We start from the raw sequence: 17,219 nt of genomic DNA, 5'->3' as shown, positions 1-17,219 counted from the left end.
GCTCAGGGCAGCTTACATTGATTGGTAGAGTGTACCGAATCCACATAAAACATTTAAAACATTTCAAAAACAGTCATACAATTAAAGTGCTCACAGAATACTCATTCCTTCATTACATTAAGGTGGCGTGCTTTAGATGTAACACCAAAGTTCCCAACTCAGCAATCCCTCCTGTACTAGACTCTTCCTGATGTACTGTGCTGCTTCTGTTACTGACCCTTTCCTCAACTATCTGTGGCAAAAGTTGGCATATATGCAGCATGTCTCTGAAATACACCTAATTATATTCACACCCCACAAATAAGTGTTTTCCCTGTGCTTCAGCTGTTTTTGTAAGCCAAGCGTCTTGCCTTCTTGTTGAACTGAATCCTTCTAGACCTTCCTTCCATGGGGACAGGTCTTTCCTTAAATTCCTGTTAAAATGGTACTAAGTGTGCAACCCAAATATGCCTTGAAACTCAAAAGGCTAAGTGGAAGAGATGCTTAAATTGGCTCATTGCTATTGCCATTAACTGTTGCCATTGGCAGCACTTCACACACACACACAGTCAGGATTCTTAACCACGGCTTAATGCCACTTAGAGCTGATGTGGTGGTGTAATGGTTGGGGCGTGGTACTCGGATCTGGGAGAGTCCTGTCCGGATCCCCACACTGCCATGAAGGTTGCTGAGTGACCTTGAGCCAGTCAGTCTTTCAGTCTTAATCTACCTCAGAGGCTTGTTCTGAGGCTATAATAGAGGGCAGAATACTACCCTGAGCTCCATGGAGGAAGGGTGGGGTAAAAAGAAAAGGTACTAAAAATACTGGGGAGGAAGAGTGGGATAAAAAGGTACTAAAACTACTGGGGAAGACACTAACAATTTATTAAGATTCCAGTGTTGAAAAATTGCAGCTAATTTGAATTAGCTGAAGACAACCAAGGGAAAGGGCTGTGGGCGGCTCAGTGGTATATCATCTGCTTGGTAGGCAGAAGGTGCCTAGGTTCAGTTTCCAGTGAAAGGGATCAGGTGGTGGCGAATGGGAAAGACCTCCACCTTAAGACCCTGGAGAGCCACTGCCACTCTGAGTAAACAAAACTGATCTGAGTAAACAGTACTGATCTTCATGGGCCAAAAGGTCTGATTCAGTACAAGGTAGTTTCATGTGTTCAGCCGTCTCAATTTCAGAGTTCTGCACAGGAGGAGGAGGAGGAAAGAGGGCACATGAGCTTGGCAGTTAACCACGTTTGTCCCTTAAGCACTGTTGATGGTAGCCTGAATTGCTTTTTTGTGTTAAAAAGTTCCTGTGCAGTTTGCGCAGTTAACTCCTATGGACCAGTCATTCTGTCTCAAGGGGCTTGTTTAAGATTCATAATTTGTTAAACTGCATTTGCAATAAATCTCTAAATCTTGTTTAGTTAGAATGCAGAGATTTTTTTTTAAGCAACTATGCTGTTGTCTACTTATGTGACCATTTCTTTGTGTTGCACTTCCAATTGTTCACGGTTCTCAGCTTGTATGTATAGAAAATGAAACTCTGAGTGGACAAATCTATTTTTTATTTTAAAAAATGTGCTTTGTTTAAACAGGTCAACACTGCAATCCTACCTCAAGCGGCAGGAGGCTCAGTCGACAGAGCACACAACGGATAACCCTTTTGAAAGAGGTTAGAATTCTTAGGCTATTTGTCGAAATGCATTGAATGTGATGGGGTAGTTGTAACTTTACACTGTTTTGTTGCCATGTTCATTTGTCTGCTCATTAGAAGATCCTCGATAGCAAATGTTGGCAAATTCTGCTCTAGAAGAGCCCTCATTAGTTACCTCTCTCGTTGCTCTTGGCTAGTGGCACAACAGTTTCGAGATGGTCAGCAGGACTCCATGGGAAAGACTCACACAGATACTCCTCCGGTCTCCACTACTGTTCATATATTGTCCCTCTTGCTGAGGCTCCGTCAGTGTTGCTGCCATCTTTCTTTGCTGAAAACGGTAATTATAAAAGGGTCCTTAAGAGCACGGGTTGCTCCTGAGGCAATGTTACCCTGCTGCAGAAGCTGCTGACTGTGTTCTCTTCGTTGCAGGCTCTGGAGCAGGCCAGCCTGGACAGTGAAGGCATCTCCCTCTCACTGGAGGAGCAGCTCAGTGCTATGACCTTGTCTGAACCTGACAGCAGTGACCCCCGGTCTGTGGTGTACCTCCTTGGTTCACCTTTTGGTGTGGATCTTTTTGAAATCACTAGACAGAGTACCAAGGTATTGAGACTGTAGCACTCCCTTTCTAGGGAAGCCTAGTGATTATTCCCTGGCTTTCTTCCCCACCATGTATTTTTACGAACAAGCTATAAAGCTATATTTCAATGCTGAAAAAGGGAGAACCAATATTTTTGTACTATAGAGCCAGACTTATACAGGTACCTTAATGAAAAGGAGAATCCATTGTTAAAACACAGTGAGAGCTGTTTATGTTGCGTATAATTTCACAGCTACTTAACCACCAGCATAATGTTTGTATTTACTACGTTTTTATCTTGCCCTTCCTCAAAGGAGCTCAGCAATGTATATCAGTTTCCCTGCCTCCGTCTTGTCCTCCCAACAACCCCGTGAGGTAGTTTTGGCTAAGAGTGTGTGACTGGCCCAAGGTTGCCCAGCAAGCTTAAAAGCTAAACCTGTGTCTTTCCAATCGAACACTTTAACCACTACACCAAGCTGGCTCTCTGTCTTTTAAGCTTCAAGAGTAATTACTTATGATATCAGAAGAGAAAGTACATCTGTTTCAATCAAAGGGAAGACAGCCCAGAGCAACTGAAATATTCCAATTAATGCAGCACTCATTTCCCCAGCTTAATTGGTGGCGCAGAGAAGACGAATGTAATTGCACAGAATGTTTAATTGATGAAATTGCCTTTTAAAGGCATTCTGAATGGTGTGTATTTTTTTTTTTAAATTGCCACCAAACTTCACTAACTTGGCCCCTTGCTCTTCATTACATAAAAAGCACTTAAATGGGCTTAGGCACCAATATTTGAGCCAGTAGTATTGTATCATATGGTGTACGCCACTGAAAAATGCCAGAGGGTACATCAAGTCTGACGCTGGTAGATATCTTTGGAAGAGTTTGGTATTATTGAAACTTAAGCATTAGGTACTTCTTGGGCTGATTCTTCACCTCTTTGCTTCCTTGTTAAAGCAATCGCTAAAATCCCAGCACCATTTTGCTGTAACCACAAGTTGGACTGCTTACAGGATCAAAGTGGAAGTGCTTCAGAACACTGCACATTACATCCTTGCAATCATTGATGCCTTTTTACATTTTTAAAACTTGCAAACTTAGATCAAACTAGGTGCATTGCTGCTCAGTTTCAATGTTTTAATTGCTTCATTAAGCAAGGCAGGCAGGCCCACTTTTCATTTAAGTTCACACAGTGCTTCCCAGAAATTTGTGTAGGAGAGTGACAATTACTCCAGAATCTCCTGTGTTTACATCAGAGAGAGACTGAAGTTACAATCCCAGGTGCAGTTACTTATAAATAATCACTACTGAATTCAGAAGAACTTACTGTTGAGTAGTATGCATAGAGTTGGATCATAAGTCTCCTCTTTCCCCCCCAACTTTCTAGTTATCGCATCTCTTGGAGGAGCTAAAGGCCATCCAAGGTCAGTCCCAGAAGAGGTAAGCATAGTTGTACCAGGTTACCTCCTGGGCAGTATTGTAGGTTCGGGTTGGTTGGTAATAAAATATACAAAGAAAGGTGAGGCACTGTCTCATGTAATTGTGTTGCCTGTAGCAGCAATATGGGCTAATCCAGGTTAGCTTGAATGGGAAATTGCCCAGGTATGTCAAGTACACTAATGTGTATATATTAGAAGAGTGAGGTATAAACAGTAGGGTTTGCAGTCCATGTATGTATGCTATTAAAATGCCTTGGAGTTCAAGTATAAGAAGAATGGAATCCTTGAGTATTCGTAAGCAGAAATATGGATCCCACTGGACAGGTGATGCTTGTGTCTTGTGTTGCCCCCAGGGCTGTAACTCAGACTTGCATGTTCTTTTCTCCTGCCCTTGCACGCTCCAGGTTGGTCTTTGCTTTTTGTTTTGTGGCAAACCTTCGTTTGCTGTTACATTTGAATCCACTGTAGTTTGCTCAGCTCAAATATAACAGCAAGCATTTGTTGCAAATGATGGAGGAGATCAGAGGGGAGGAGGGAGCACACAAGCCTAAGTACCATTCAGGTAATGTTGGACCATACTTTGCATGTTGCATTGAGGCAAAAACTAAAATACCGTCTCCTGTCTTTCTAGTGTTGTTGTGTCTCAATGGACTAGCATGCTGAAGGTTGTGACAGTCCACCTTGAGAAGCTCGGCCTGAAATATGCCACAGTAGATGGCTCTGTGAATCCAAAGCAAAGGATGGATGTGGTTGAGGAATTCAACAGAAATCCTAAAGGACCTCAGGTACGGAAAAGGCCAGAGAAGTTTTTTTTTTCCCTCAGTGCACCTGCTGTTAGATTCAGTAGGTAGTTGCTGTTGTCACTATGCCAGATCCATAACTGCCAGATAGGATTAAGCCAGTAGTTGTTTTAGCCCACTGTTGTGTCTGATCATATGTAATACATGTGAAGAAGAGTGTTTTTCTGAAGGGCTCAGATTCTTGAACTGAACAGTAACTTCAGTGATTCCTGTAGTGAATTCAGTGCTCTGAAACAGCAAATCAAAAGAAAAGGATGTACAGGTGATGCGAGTGTTTTTCTGAAGGGCTCAGATTCTTGAGGTGATGCAGGCTTTGGTCAGGGCTTTGTAGGCTTCATATCTGATGCTGGGCACAAAATCCAGCTTTCCAGGAATCTGTTGTAAAAATAAATCTCTACTGAAACCAAACTCAGGAGAAATGGTGGATCTGGGTTGGGAGATGAGTAACTTTTTTCTCTCCTCTATTTTAGGTGATGTTGATCTCCCTCTTGGCTGGAGGCGTTGGCCTCAATCTCATTGGTGGAAATCATCTCTTCCTCCTTGACATGCACTGGTAAAGATAAGGGTAGTTTTGTCTTCTGCTACAAAAGCTTTCCAGAGAGATTGTCACTACAACTGCAGAAATCAAAATGGATTAGGTTAAGGAATTCATGAGTTGATCTGAAACACTGAGCTGAGTATGTGGACTGTCATTTCCGCTCCCAAATGTATCTGTAGCTTAAGCAGAGTGACAAGACAGTTTTCTTTCTTTTCAGGAACCCAGCTCTAGAGGATCAAGCCTGTGACCGTATTTACCGTGTAGGGCAGCGAAAAGATGTTGTGATCCACAGGTCATACTTTGCTCTATGTTTTGTGTCTGTTTAAATTTATGGGAGTTCTGGATTTGTTCCAGGAAGGGGCTGAAGTACTGCAGAACCCCTTCTGGCCTGCTTCCTTGTGGGGTTCTTATCTGATTCCAGCGCAGTTCTGCTAAATCATTTAAACTGCTCGAACAACGAGGCCTGACAAAACTTGTGCTAATGTAGCACATTTGGTTTCTAGGTTCGTTTGTGAAGGGACAGTTGAAGAAAAGATCTCGGACTTGCAAGCCTCAAAAAAAGAGCTGGCCCAGAAAGTGCTGTCAGGAAGAGGCGACTCCTTCTCAAAGCTCACCCTGGCGGATCTCAAGCTTCTTTTTGGCATTTGACCATCACATTTTGAAGGAGAAGGAAACGTGTGTATGTGCCTTGAGAAGTAAATTAAGGATCCATAAATAAAGTGACTGAGTCAAACTTTTGCAACTGTGTTGTCATCTTGTTCTTTGTAAGTGTATTTTTCAGTAGGAGGAAGGGCTTGCGCACCTATGATAAGATTAGTAAGGAGAAGAAGAGGGGGAAATGCTCCAGTTTTAAATAGATCCCAAGCTTCCCCAATTTTTTTGACCCTTTCTACTTTTCCTTTCAGTTTCCTCCCCACGTGTCCCCTCATATCAGAGAAATTACCCCTTTTAAAGTTAAAAATGGTTGTGTGAGTCTTTTTGGCCAATTCTCTATTTGTACAAATGATGAACTCAACAACATTATGATCACTGTTTCCAAGCGGTGCAATCACTTTTACATCTCTCACCAGGTCTTGAGTGTTACTTAGGACCAAATCAAGGATCGCCTCTCCCCTGGTAGGTTCCGTGACCATCTGCTCCATAGCACAGTCATTTAGAGTACACTTCCACCTACTAAATATAGTCAGCTGAGTATTCATGAATTTGCGGTTGTATTAGATGGTGAGAATGAGAGCCAAGCTAGATGTGACAACATCCTTGTGGCTGCCACGAGTACATCACTGCCATTTAAAATAATTTCAACATGTCACAAGGGCCCCCACAACTGTTACAGCACTTGAAAAGGCACCGGGGTGGGGTGGGGGGGACACAAGCACTGCATTGTGAGCCTGATCAAGATTGGGCCCCTTACAGCATTTTTAAATGACTTCAAAATAGCAGTGGCAAGCCACAAGGACACTGTCACACCTAGTTTGGCCCTTAGTACTCACTAATACAAATTTCTGTCCAAATGAGCACCTACCTAAGCCACTAGGCAGTTTACAGTATTCTCCTCCCCTCCATTTTATCCTCACAACAACCTTGTGAAGTAGGTTAGGCTGAGAGTGTGCAACTGACCCAAGGTCGCCCGGTGAGTGTCCAGGGCAGAGTGGGGATTCTAACCTGGGTGTCCCATTTCCATATCTGACAGGATAACTTATTATACAATCAATACTGCTCAAATTTAAATAAAAAGATTGAGGGTCAGAACTGGGGATGTTGTACAGGAACCAAGCACATCTAATTCACCCCACGCCTTCTGCAGAAACAAGACAGTGAAACTGGGAGCAATGGGGCAAAAATGACAACTGAGGCCGCAAAAGCTAGTGCCCACAAATGGGTTTTGTTAGTCCTTAAGGTGCAACAGGATTGTCCTGGTTTTTGCTGTTCCAAACTAATGCGGCTACCCTCTTGGCATTTGTTCCCATGTGAGCCATGTTGGTCTGTAGCAGCAGAATAAAAGAGAAGTGCAGTGGCACATGAAAGACTAACCAAATGTTTATTCCTCTTGTAACATTTCCCATGGAAACCCTTAAGTTTACCCCACCACTGCACAATGGCTAAACAAGATATGGGAGTATCTTGCTATGGATAAAACGTCTGATCAAGTACCTACAGTTGAGAATCTGACTCACCATCCCATCATCTTAGAAAAATGGTTCCCTTTCCTCAAGTATATCAAGAGAAACACTAAGGCAAACCAGACCGTTCCCGAAAAAAATAATGTTTTCTGTGTACTAATGTTAATTCACCTGTATTTTATTCTATCACTGCTCCTGTTTATAGAACTTCCTGTGCTTCAGCTTATCTTGTTAAAAATTTTAAAAAATATTTAAAAAAAAAATTCCCAGCAAACCACACGTGTTCAGCCGTGAAGACCATGTTCTATCACTGCTCCTGTTTATAGAACTTCATGTGCTTCAGCTTATCTTGTTAAAAAAAATTTTAAAATATATTTTTAAAAAGAATTCCCAGCAAACCACACACAGGGTGTTCAGCCGTGAAGACCATGTGCTAAAATGTTCTGAAGAGCTTTGGTTGTGAAGCTGAAACAGGCCTCCTCCCCTGCCTTTCCTTGTCTCTTGAGCCTAATTAAGTCATGTGGAGACTAAAGGAAGCGAGGGGGGGGGGAATAATGTCCTTTTCAGTTTTGCTGCTGCTCCCAGCCACACCTGTTTCACCTGCCAAGCTTTTTTTTAGTATTAGAAACATTAGTTTTTGAAGAAAATAGTACACAATTTTGCAAGTTAGAAAACAGAAACATGAACAACCAAAGAATTTACAACTGTTAATACATAATAATAATGCAGATATAATAACTAATACTATGTGTAGAATCTATAACATTTATCTTAAACTGTGAGGTACTGTAACAATATACTATACAAGTGTCACTCTGCATTAGAATACATCCCCTTAACAATGATACAAAAAAAGTTTCAAATCCATTTGTGAAATTGAGACCATTCAGGTGAAATAAACTGTTGTGATAAATAGTCCAAAACTGGGAACCATTTTCCAGTGAATGATGCATGTAGTGACGAGTGAACATTAGAATGTATTTGAACTGAGACAATCCATAAGGAAATGAGACCATAATTTCCTGTATCATAACTCAATGCTTGTTGGTTTTGCGTCTTTCCAGTAGGATGCTATAGCAGTCTTGGCAGCATTCAACATGACATCAATAGTGGATTTATGTGGTCGATCAACTAGATCTTTAGGCCAAGAGTTTAAAAATAATGTTTCTGGATTGAGTGCGACATTGATTAAAGTTATTTTGTTAATTACTGATAATACCTCCATCCAAAAGTGCTTAATTTTCTCACCAACAATGGGCAAAATTTCCGATTTGATGACACCCCTTCCAGCAGTAAGGTGAGTTCTTTGAAGAAATATAGGAAAGTTTGTGTGGTGTGGCATACCATCTTGTCATAATTTTTAGGTTCTGTAGGCGTACTGTCATTACTTTAGAATTATTTACCTTGGAAGACCATAACTGATCCCAGAATTCATCTGTAAAAGGTGTCACAGTCTCCCTGCCATGAAGCTTGATAGGGTAATGGTTTAGTGCACGTGGCTTTGATCAGAAGTGAGTAAATAGCAGATATTAGACCCGCATTCTGAGAAGGAACGTATTATATGTTCCAGGTCTGTTAGGGGTGTAGTTAGGATGTTAGGAACATCTAGTTGATTATACATATGACTTAACTGTAAATTAAAAAAACGGGATAGGTTGCCCAATTTTTTTGTCCAAATCAGTTTTATTCAATATACCATTTTTTGTGCCTATATCGATAAAACGTGTTAGTTTCTTTTCTCTCCAGAAATTGGCTAATTTAAAATCTTCCAGGCAGGAACCATTTTTGATTGAGAAAAGTGGAATATCTGGATATTTTAGGAAGGAGTTTATTTGCATTTCTCTTCCAACATTGGATTGATGGACATAGTAAATCTATAGAGGTACAAGCCCATTTCTGCCAAGCTTCTTAAACATTTTGTCCAAATGGATTTCACTGTCTATGCTGTCTCTGACAAGCAAGTACATTAGTTAGACAAAAACGGCATCTGTAGAGGATGGGTGAATTACAGCAGTGAACTTGGTGTATCTTCCTCTCGGAGGGTTGCCTTTTGACATTTGCCTAATGAGTTCTGAGCAGACCTGCAGCTCTTCCACTCTGTAAACTGCCAACCAGACTCTAATAATAATATTGAAAGCAGGGCTTGCTTTACCAAGCTGCAAAATCGCTATCTTACAGCCTATGTTTTTGTGTGAAAGTAAGTGTTTAACCTGTTTGATTTACACTGTGCAGGTCTATCTTTCATGGCATCTAATTGATGCTCTGAAACTCACATTCTGATCTTCTGAGAAAAATTCTGGTCAAGAGTGACCAATCTGGATGCAAGCAAAGTTAGCTGATGTAAGCAAAGCGTATCTGTGAGATGTGTATTGGGGCAATGCAGTGGCATTTAGAATGGGGTTAATAATTCAACAAAGTTTAAATTCAATTAAATAAATCCTTGTAAGAGAGCTATTTAAAGTTAGCATTTCAGTTTGGTGTTGATTACTAGTAAATGTGTAGAAAGCTTTTTACTCAGTTGTCAGGATGGCCGAGCGGTCTAAGGCGCTGCGTTCAGGTCGCAGTCTCCCCTGGAGGCGTGGGTTCGAATCCCACTTCTGACAAGAAATGTTTTCTTAATTACTGATCTGGGTCTTTATATAAAAAGCTACAATGTTATATTAACGGAAAATAACATTAGGATTTTAAGTACTTTTACACCCTCTTAAATCTGCAGGTGTAGTGCTTAGTGCTTACAAGTTGCAACAGGTCATGATCTAAGAATGGGTCGCTGTCAGCTGTTCTCACCGGTTTATGCTGACAGCCACAGGGGTCCGTCCTTTAGTTTCGGTGGCGCCTTGAAGTGCCCCGTATCCCTGTAGCAGAGACAGCGATCAGTGATAAAATATCTGTAATGATGCACCGAAGTATAGTCGAATTTGCAAATGGCTGAACAGCAGGTTTTACTTCCTTTGCTGTCATCGCGTTAACCCTTTATTGGCGTATTCTTCCGGTGATCGTGAGATGCTGGGCAGTAGTTCAAGTTCGAGACTTTTTAGAGATGCATAGAAGAAGAAAACTTCGCTGAGTGCACAAGTACAGCGTGAAATATCACTTGGCGTAGCTTGCATTGCATATTATTTGTGAGATAGGAGTCTTTTTTCAGACCTTGCCTGGGTTTTTTTAAGGATTTTGTTTCAGGTTTACCTATATGCGCGCGCGTGTGTAAAATCGCCCCCCCCCCGTCTCATTTCTCTGTTGCCTTCCTCTGTGTGGAGACCCGTGACTTCTTTGGTGGTTTCTCATCCCAACACTAACCAGGACAAATCTTACTTAGCAGCCGAAACCATCTGGTTTGTGAGGTCGATCTTCCCTTAAATGTTTGTTATGTTGGCTGCAGATGCACAATGGGTAGGAAAGACACTCTGAAGCGCCGACAAAGAGGGACCCCTAAGCAGGTGAAAAGGTGGCTGCTGAGCCCTCACCCTGACCACTGTGTCACCAGCCCTGAAAACTACATGAGAGACTGCAGTGGAGGGGAGGGGTATTATTTAATTTTTTATTGATTTGAAGGGGGGATTTTAGAGACTGTCACCAAGGCTTTTAATTCAAGTGGAGCTTATGGGGAGGGCATTCCACAGGTGAGCGGACACCACTGGGGAAAAAGTCTTGTCCCTGTTTGATTCTCTTGGGAAGGGCTCTGGCTCAGTGATAAGAGTATTTGCTTTGTAGGCAATAGGTGTCAAGTTCTGTCTCTAGCACCTCCATTTAAAGGGATCAGGTAGCTTTTGGTGTGAAAGACCTCTGCCTCAGATCTTGAAGAGCGGCTGCCTGTCTGAACAGACAGTACTGACCTTGATGAACCAATGGTCAGATTGAGTATAAGGCAGCTTAGTGTGTGTGTATGTTGTGCGCACCTTCTTCATGCAGCAGTTACCCACACTGGAACCACTCAGTCAAATATATATGATCAGAGAGCAAGTTCTAGTAGTAGAAGAAGAGTTGGATTTATACCCCGCCCTTCACTTGGATATAGAAACCAACTCGTCTTCATCTTCTGGTCTGCAAGTAAATGCCTTCCTGCAAGAGGAAACTGACAGAGTCCTCTGTTATATTAAATGAAGTAAATAAATAAAACTGCTGAATCACTGCATCCAATGTTCCTTGTTAAAACGCCTGATGGTTCATATGTTTGTCCTGGAAGGTGCCTATTTTTTAATATGGTCTCCAAAGTATCCATTAGGACATATGTCTTATTTTTATCCCATGCTTCCTCCAAGAAGTTCAGTACATTCAATCTGCAGCACAGCTCTACTTATCCATGCTTCTGTTGAGGACATATAAAGCTGCAGCATGGAGCTCATTTGCAACACCTGTCAAACATGAAGAAGACAAATACCACCACCTTGGCCAAAGAGGGCTTGCAGATGGCTGGTGCTACCTCTACAACAAGTTGCACAATCCATCTGGATATCATCTAGTCCCCCATCACTGCTGTGACAGGCCACCTCAATCTGGATGTCTTCCTCTATTCAAACCAGAAGATTGGCTTTACTATGAAGATGACAGTGAGCTGGAAGTCATTATATAATTGGACTCTCCACCCCTTCCCTAACTGGTCCTATACTGTAACAAAGGTTCAGAGTAAAGTTACCAGTCATGGATAAGTAGGAGGGTACTCTTGCGCATTAGTAACTGGTTAAACAACATGTAGGAAGGGTAATATTAAACTGGTAATTCTTACAGCATAGAAGAGTAAGTGAGGGGAGCATCTATGATTCATTTATTCATAAATTATCTGGATGGAGTGATGGGACCATGTTTGCAGACAATGTCATCTTATTTTCAAGGATGATAATCAAAGCAGATTGTGAAGGTCTTTCCAAAACAGGTGAGTGGTCAACACCATGCTGAAAATGTTGACTCAGTGCATGGCTGCAATGAGATAGAATTCTATGGTAGGGATCAGTAAAATGGCTACAAGTGATACTCTTGTGTAGATCTGTGGTGTGGTCACAGTTTGGATACTGAGTGAAATGTTGTTCATCCCATCTCAAAAAGTGATATTGTACAGGCTATGTCTGTATGACCACTAGTTAGATATCTTTAAAAGGCAAAATCATGGTGGATACCCGTAATGGATAAGTGGGGCTTCTGTGGTCAGAGACAGTCTAGCATTGAATGCCAGTTTCTGGAGTTTGACCCTTGCTTGAAAAAGGATGCTCAACTAGATGGGATATTGATCTCATCCAGCAGGTCTTGTATTCTAAGAACCACTCAATGATGAAATCATAGGAATAGCTGGGGAACCCATTTTGTCCTTGTGAATTTACTATTTAGCAATAAATAACATAAATGAAAAGCAAAATGAAGAACGAAGAACCCTAGAGGCACCGCTGGGATTCGAACCCAGGATCTCCTGTTTACTAGACAGGCGCTTTAACCAGCTAAGCCACGGCGCCCAAAGTTAGTGAAGAATGCTGCAAAAAACCTCTCTAAAGAATAAGTGAGCAGATGCTTCCATTACAATGTTAGAGTTTTCCTGTTTATTTGCGTTTCTTAGGACATTAAAGCCTAGTAAAAGCTACTCATAGATCACGACAGCTCTCATAAATGCCTGATCTAAGCGACGAACAGTATTACCTGCTGATAAAAGCCCTTCACCTTTCTTAATGGGTTTGCTTTAAAACTCTGACTTTCGTTCTTCCGTTTTCTTCTTTTGATGCGGCCTTCCCCGGCCCAGGAGAACGTTCCAGCTTCCAAGCTAATGGTGTGAAATATTTTCCATCATGTTGGACTTCAGTGTCTCTTAATGGCCGCATTTTATTTTATACAAGCACACCCGCTCGCTCCCCTCTTGTGCGAAGATTAGGAGTAAATCCAGATGACGTTGGAAAAATCTCAGTCCCTTTTGTGACTCCAGCAGTTTTGCAGGCAAACCCTGAGCCCCCACCGGCTCATTCCCATTTTAAAGTGTGGATGAACAAATTGGCGGGGAGGTACACATTAAATTTTTAACCGGTCTAGGAGCTAGCAATGCATTCTTGCCCGTGTTAACTAAAAAAAAAATGTAATAAAAGAGTGAATTTTTCTATCCTCGTCTGGTTTCTCGCTTCCAGCTGGACTGAATGTGCCGCTAGTCCGATCATGTCCGGTCTCTTCCTCTTTTTTTGTTCTGTCACGACAGTCCGGATCATGACGTATGAAAAAAAAGATTTAAATGTTTGTTTTCAGGGTCTATGTAAAAGGAAATACCTGGTTTGGAAATAAAATTGCTGCATCATTAAATTCAATTTGGTTTCTGCAAGAGGGAAAATGAGAAACTTGATGTCAACACTGGCCGGTTAGCTCAGTTGGTTAGAGCGTGGTGCTAATAACGCCAAGGTCGCGGGTTCGATCCCCGTACGGGCCATCTCATTTTTACAAACAGGAAGAAACAAAAACATCTGAAGTTACTACTGAATCACTTTAATTAGCCTTTTTGCTTTCCCATTGACATTGGAACAAACTATATCGCTCTTATTAAATACGGGGATAATTTGCCAGAGGTAATGTCATGTTTCTGAACCGGCTCAAATTGGGTTCTAAAACACAACGCGTGTATGCACAAAAATCTGTAAACTTTCTTTAGTATTGTTCCCCGACTGTGCAGAATGTTATTTCTAAATATGGTTATAGGAGTTACAGGGAAAAGGAGCTTGGTTCCTCTAAAAAAGCTTCTTGAATCGGATAATCATAAGTGTAAACGGAAAAACGTGTTACAAAATGAGAACCTGCACACAAAAAAACCAAAAAATAAAGGGGGAAAAGTTTGCCGTGACTCGGATTCGAACCGAGGTTGCTGCGGCCACAACGCAGAGTACTAACCACTATACGATCACGGCGCACCACTGCAGAGCTGCTACGTTGATCGTGAATAAGCCTACATCATCAACACTCAATGAATGGAACAACGCTTTGTATTTCGTGATCTCTAAAGGGCAGAGTCCCGAAGTAAATACCCAGTTAGTTTGCTGCAAGAAAGCAAAAGAAAAAAAATGAGCCTCGCTACATGTTAAAGATTGTAGCATAAGCTTCTGTGTTACAAAGAATCTGAGAGTCTTTAAAGGCAACACGGAACTGTTTTGCATTTTATTGGACTTTGCATTGGAAATAAACATTTTCCAAAGGAAAAACGAATTAGAAATGAAATCCCCAGAGGAGATGTCAGGCGGAAATGGATGGACCGCTTTGCTTCTTGGAGCCAGGAGTCCCTGATATTTCATCTGCTTCCGCCAGGACATCTCCACGGGGCCCTCTGCATTCTGCATGTGCCACCCGGCAAACGAACAAGGTCAACAACTGCCCTTACACATGCCCCCCCCCTCCCCGTCTTATGGAACCGCCTGCCTGACCTGATCAAGAAGCCCCCACTCTCCAGGCATTCATTAGACAGGACGAGAGGGCATGCGCAGACTGAGCGTAGACGGCAAAAGACTGCTGGGGGGATCGTAGTAACTTCAGCTGCACAGAGATTGGCTAATAAAGACGGAGTTTAATTCTTCGATCTCCAGTTGCTCGTCTTCAAGATCCCCGAGAAAGCATTTTAAATGTAGCCTGGCAGATGGCAGATGGATCGATCACACAACAACGTCCACTAGGGTGACATCCTACAGGCTCACCGAGTAAATGAAATATATCAACTCGACCAGCCACAGTAACAACAAAGTAACAACAGTTCTTCCTTGCTTTTTTGTTTTTGAGAACATTATATGTGACATAGAACTTTTGTTCAAATTCTATTGTTATATTTTGATTATATAATTCAGAAGTATTTGTTATTGTTTATTCTATTGTTGTTGTAGTGCTATTGTAACCACAGGATATACTGTTGCCACCGACTAAATGTAAGTACATAGAATTGTCGTTTTGGAGTTACTGTCCTGGAAAACAGAACAATGAGTCCAGTGGCACCTTTGAGTTTAATTCTGGGTATAAGCCTTTGTGTGCATGCACACTTCTTCAGATACATTGAAAGACTTCCTCAACCATTACATATAGGTAGAGAGAGGGGTGGTGGTGGGGTTAGTTGCCAGGAAAGGCTAATTAGTCAAGATGTATAAGTAACTGAGCGATAAGTAAAGGTAAGATTGGATTAAAGCAGTTGGTAAGACCTGTGAATAGCAGCAAATTAATAAAAGAGTTAACAGATGTGGAAACTTTGATTCCAATGGCACCTTTAAGACCAAAAAAGGTTAATACTGGGTATAAGTGAGAATTTAGTGACTTAGTGTGTGTAGTGAGATAAGAAGCTGATATCTCTGTTAAGCCCTGAGGGTTCCATTGTCCTAAGTGTTTGAAATTCCTTTGCAATAAAACAGCTACTTCAAATCCCCCATTGAGTGTCCTGGGAGGTTGAAATGTTCTCCTATAGGTTTCTCTGTTTTGTGATTCTTGATATCAGATTTGTGTCCATTTATCCTAGGCATAGGGTTTGACTTGTCTGTCCTATGGAGGCAACTGAAGGGCAATGTTGGCATTTAATGGCATAGACAGTGTTAAAAGATGAGCAACTGACTGAGCCTGAGATGGTGTAGTTTATTTATTTTCATTACATCTCACAGTGTTAAAAGATGAGCAACTGACTGAGCCTGAGATGGTGTAGTTGATGTTAAGTCCAGTGATTGCGTTGTCTGGGTGTATGTGGCAGCAAAGTTGGCATCTGGGTTTATTGCAAGCTCTGGTACCAGTGCCATTAAATACCAACAATGTTGCTGGACAATTTTTTTAAAAAAAGATATTCTAGTAGAGATTTCTATGAAACAAAATCTTTCATACCATTGCTTTCTAGCCTCAAAGAGATATGGCATCCTACTTTTTAAACCGCAAAGTATTTGATCAAATACTCAAAACTAATCTGGCATAACAAATCTTCTATACTTAGCAGAGACAAGGTATCCAGCGTGTCTTGTTGCATAGTTGCCCCTGCTGCCTCCCCGTTCTCGGTGCTAGTGATTCCACTGCCTATAATTTCTTATGAATAGCCATAACAGAAATAACGACTGAGAAAAATGTTTCATCTTCAAGGTGCCCCCCTTCCCTTGGTGCCTTAAGCACATGATCATTTTGCTTAATGGTTAATCCAGGGCTGGGAATAGCAACATAGTACTCACTGATTTCAGTCCTTAATAGACCAGAAAAGGCTTCGGCCATTGTAGAGCTTTTTTGGTTAAAGCTGTTCCTCAGCTATATCCCTTCGCTGATAAAGTTCCTCTTAAGTACAGAGAGATCTGAACCCTCAAAGCCAACCCAATAAATTAAAATGCTTTAATGGGCCTTCTCCATACTACTGTCACTGAGCTCTCTGGTGAAGGTGTTATAAACATGGAATTCTTTGTGGGATAGTCATCAGACAGCAAAGAAAACAAACTTGAGTTTTACAGGTGGAAAACAAATTCCCACTATCACAAACTGACTGGAAAAGTAATTAATTAGAATACATAATTTTATTACAATTGTCTACAAAACAGCAAAACTGTACAGCTATTATGCTTATGACTTTTTATTTACAACAGAAATATTAAGATCCTATTTTCCATAATTGTCAGATGCAACCTGAAATAAAATGCAGAGATGTATTTGTGCTGCCATTTTTATTCAGCTTCAGCTTCACAGAAGTGCTCCACAAACTCAGTCAGCAAATATAATATATCGAGCAACAGCATTCTGTGATAAAGATTTTGGGACAGCTTGCAGAGTTCAGGACAGAGATGTGCAGGCCAGGAAAATGGGGGGAAATCCCTTCCCCCAATTTATTTTCTGAGACCTGCAGCAGGAAAAAGATGACAATTTGGGAGACAACGAGAGAAACCTTTTCAGAAATGTCCCCCCTCAAAAAATATGGAATACTTTTAAAATGGTACTTTAAAACAAATTGCTACTCCAAATTTTTTAAACCCACAAGCAAAAGTGATGTAAAATGCATTGTAAAAGTACATTCAAATATTGCAGAATACAGGACATTCAGATACCAGTCCCAAAGTGCAATAGGAAAATCTTAAAATTCATATTGCTCCTATAATACCATATCAGTGTATTTGTGTGCATCATACCCTCTGACTCATCTTGCTATTTGTTTTCCTCAGATAAAACTTTTG

The 17,219-nt window shown here is 41.3% G+C and overlaps 1 protein-coding gene and 4 non-coding genes across 5 annotated transcripts in view; 3 read left to right on the top strand and 2 right to left on the bottom strand.

The window, feature by feature from the left end:
• TTF2 (transcription termination factor, RNA polymerase II) overlaps positions 1-5,658 on the top strand; it is a 33,753-nt gene extending 28,095 nt beyond the window's left edge. The window contains exons 16-23 of the mRNA XM_015428234.1: positions 1,569-1,645; positions 1,825-1,967; positions 2,060-2,230; positions 3,595-3,647; positions 4,278-4,431; positions 4,917-4,999; positions 5,202-5,276; positions 5,488-5,658. Coding sequence (XP_015283720.1) covers positions 1,569-1,645; positions 1,825-1,967; positions 2,060-2,230; positions 3,595-3,647; positions 4,278-4,431; positions 4,917-4,999; positions 5,202-5,276; positions 5,488-5,632 — 901 coding nt within the window. The 3' untranslated portion in view covers positions 5,633-5,658. The remainder of the gene's footprint in view (positions 1-1,568; positions 1,646-1,824; positions 1,968-2,059; positions 2,231-3,594; positions 3,648-4,277; positions 4,432-4,916; positions 5,000-5,201; positions 5,277-5,487) is intronic.
• A 3,966-nt stretch (positions 5,659-9,624) lies between these two features.
• TRNAL-CAG lies at positions 9,625-9,707 on the top strand. The gene has a single exon. It is a non-coding gene; the product is annotated as a tRNA-Leu (tRNA).
• Positions 9,708-12,471: 2,764 nt separating this feature from the next.
• On the bottom strand, positions 12,472-12,545 carry TRNAT-AGU. The gene has a single exon. It is a non-coding gene; the product is annotated as a tRNA-Thr (tRNA).
• An 876-nt stretch (positions 12,546-13,421) lies between these two features.
• Positions 13,422-13,495, top strand: TRNAI-AAU. The gene has a single exon. It is a non-coding gene; the product is annotated as a tRNA-Ile (tRNA).
• A 400-nt stretch (positions 13,496-13,895) lies between these two features.
• Positions 13,896-13,967, bottom strand: TRNAH-GUG. The gene has a single exon. It is a non-coding gene; the product is annotated as a tRNA-His (tRNA).
• Positions 13,968-17,219: the final 3,252 nt, after the last annotated feature.

The sequence above is a fragment of the Gekko japonicus genome, unplaced genomic scaffold (genome assembly GCF_001447785.1).
Source record: "Gekko japonicus isolate JY-2015 unplaced genomic scaffold, Gekko_japonicus_V1.1 scaffold2003, whole genome shotgun sequence".
Lineage (NCBI taxonomy): Eukaryota > Metazoa > Chordata > Lepidosauria > Squamata > Gekkonidae > Gekko > Gekko japonicus.
Note: the sequence above shows the minus strand (reverse complement) of the source record. Positions and strands in the feature narration are given on the sequence as shown.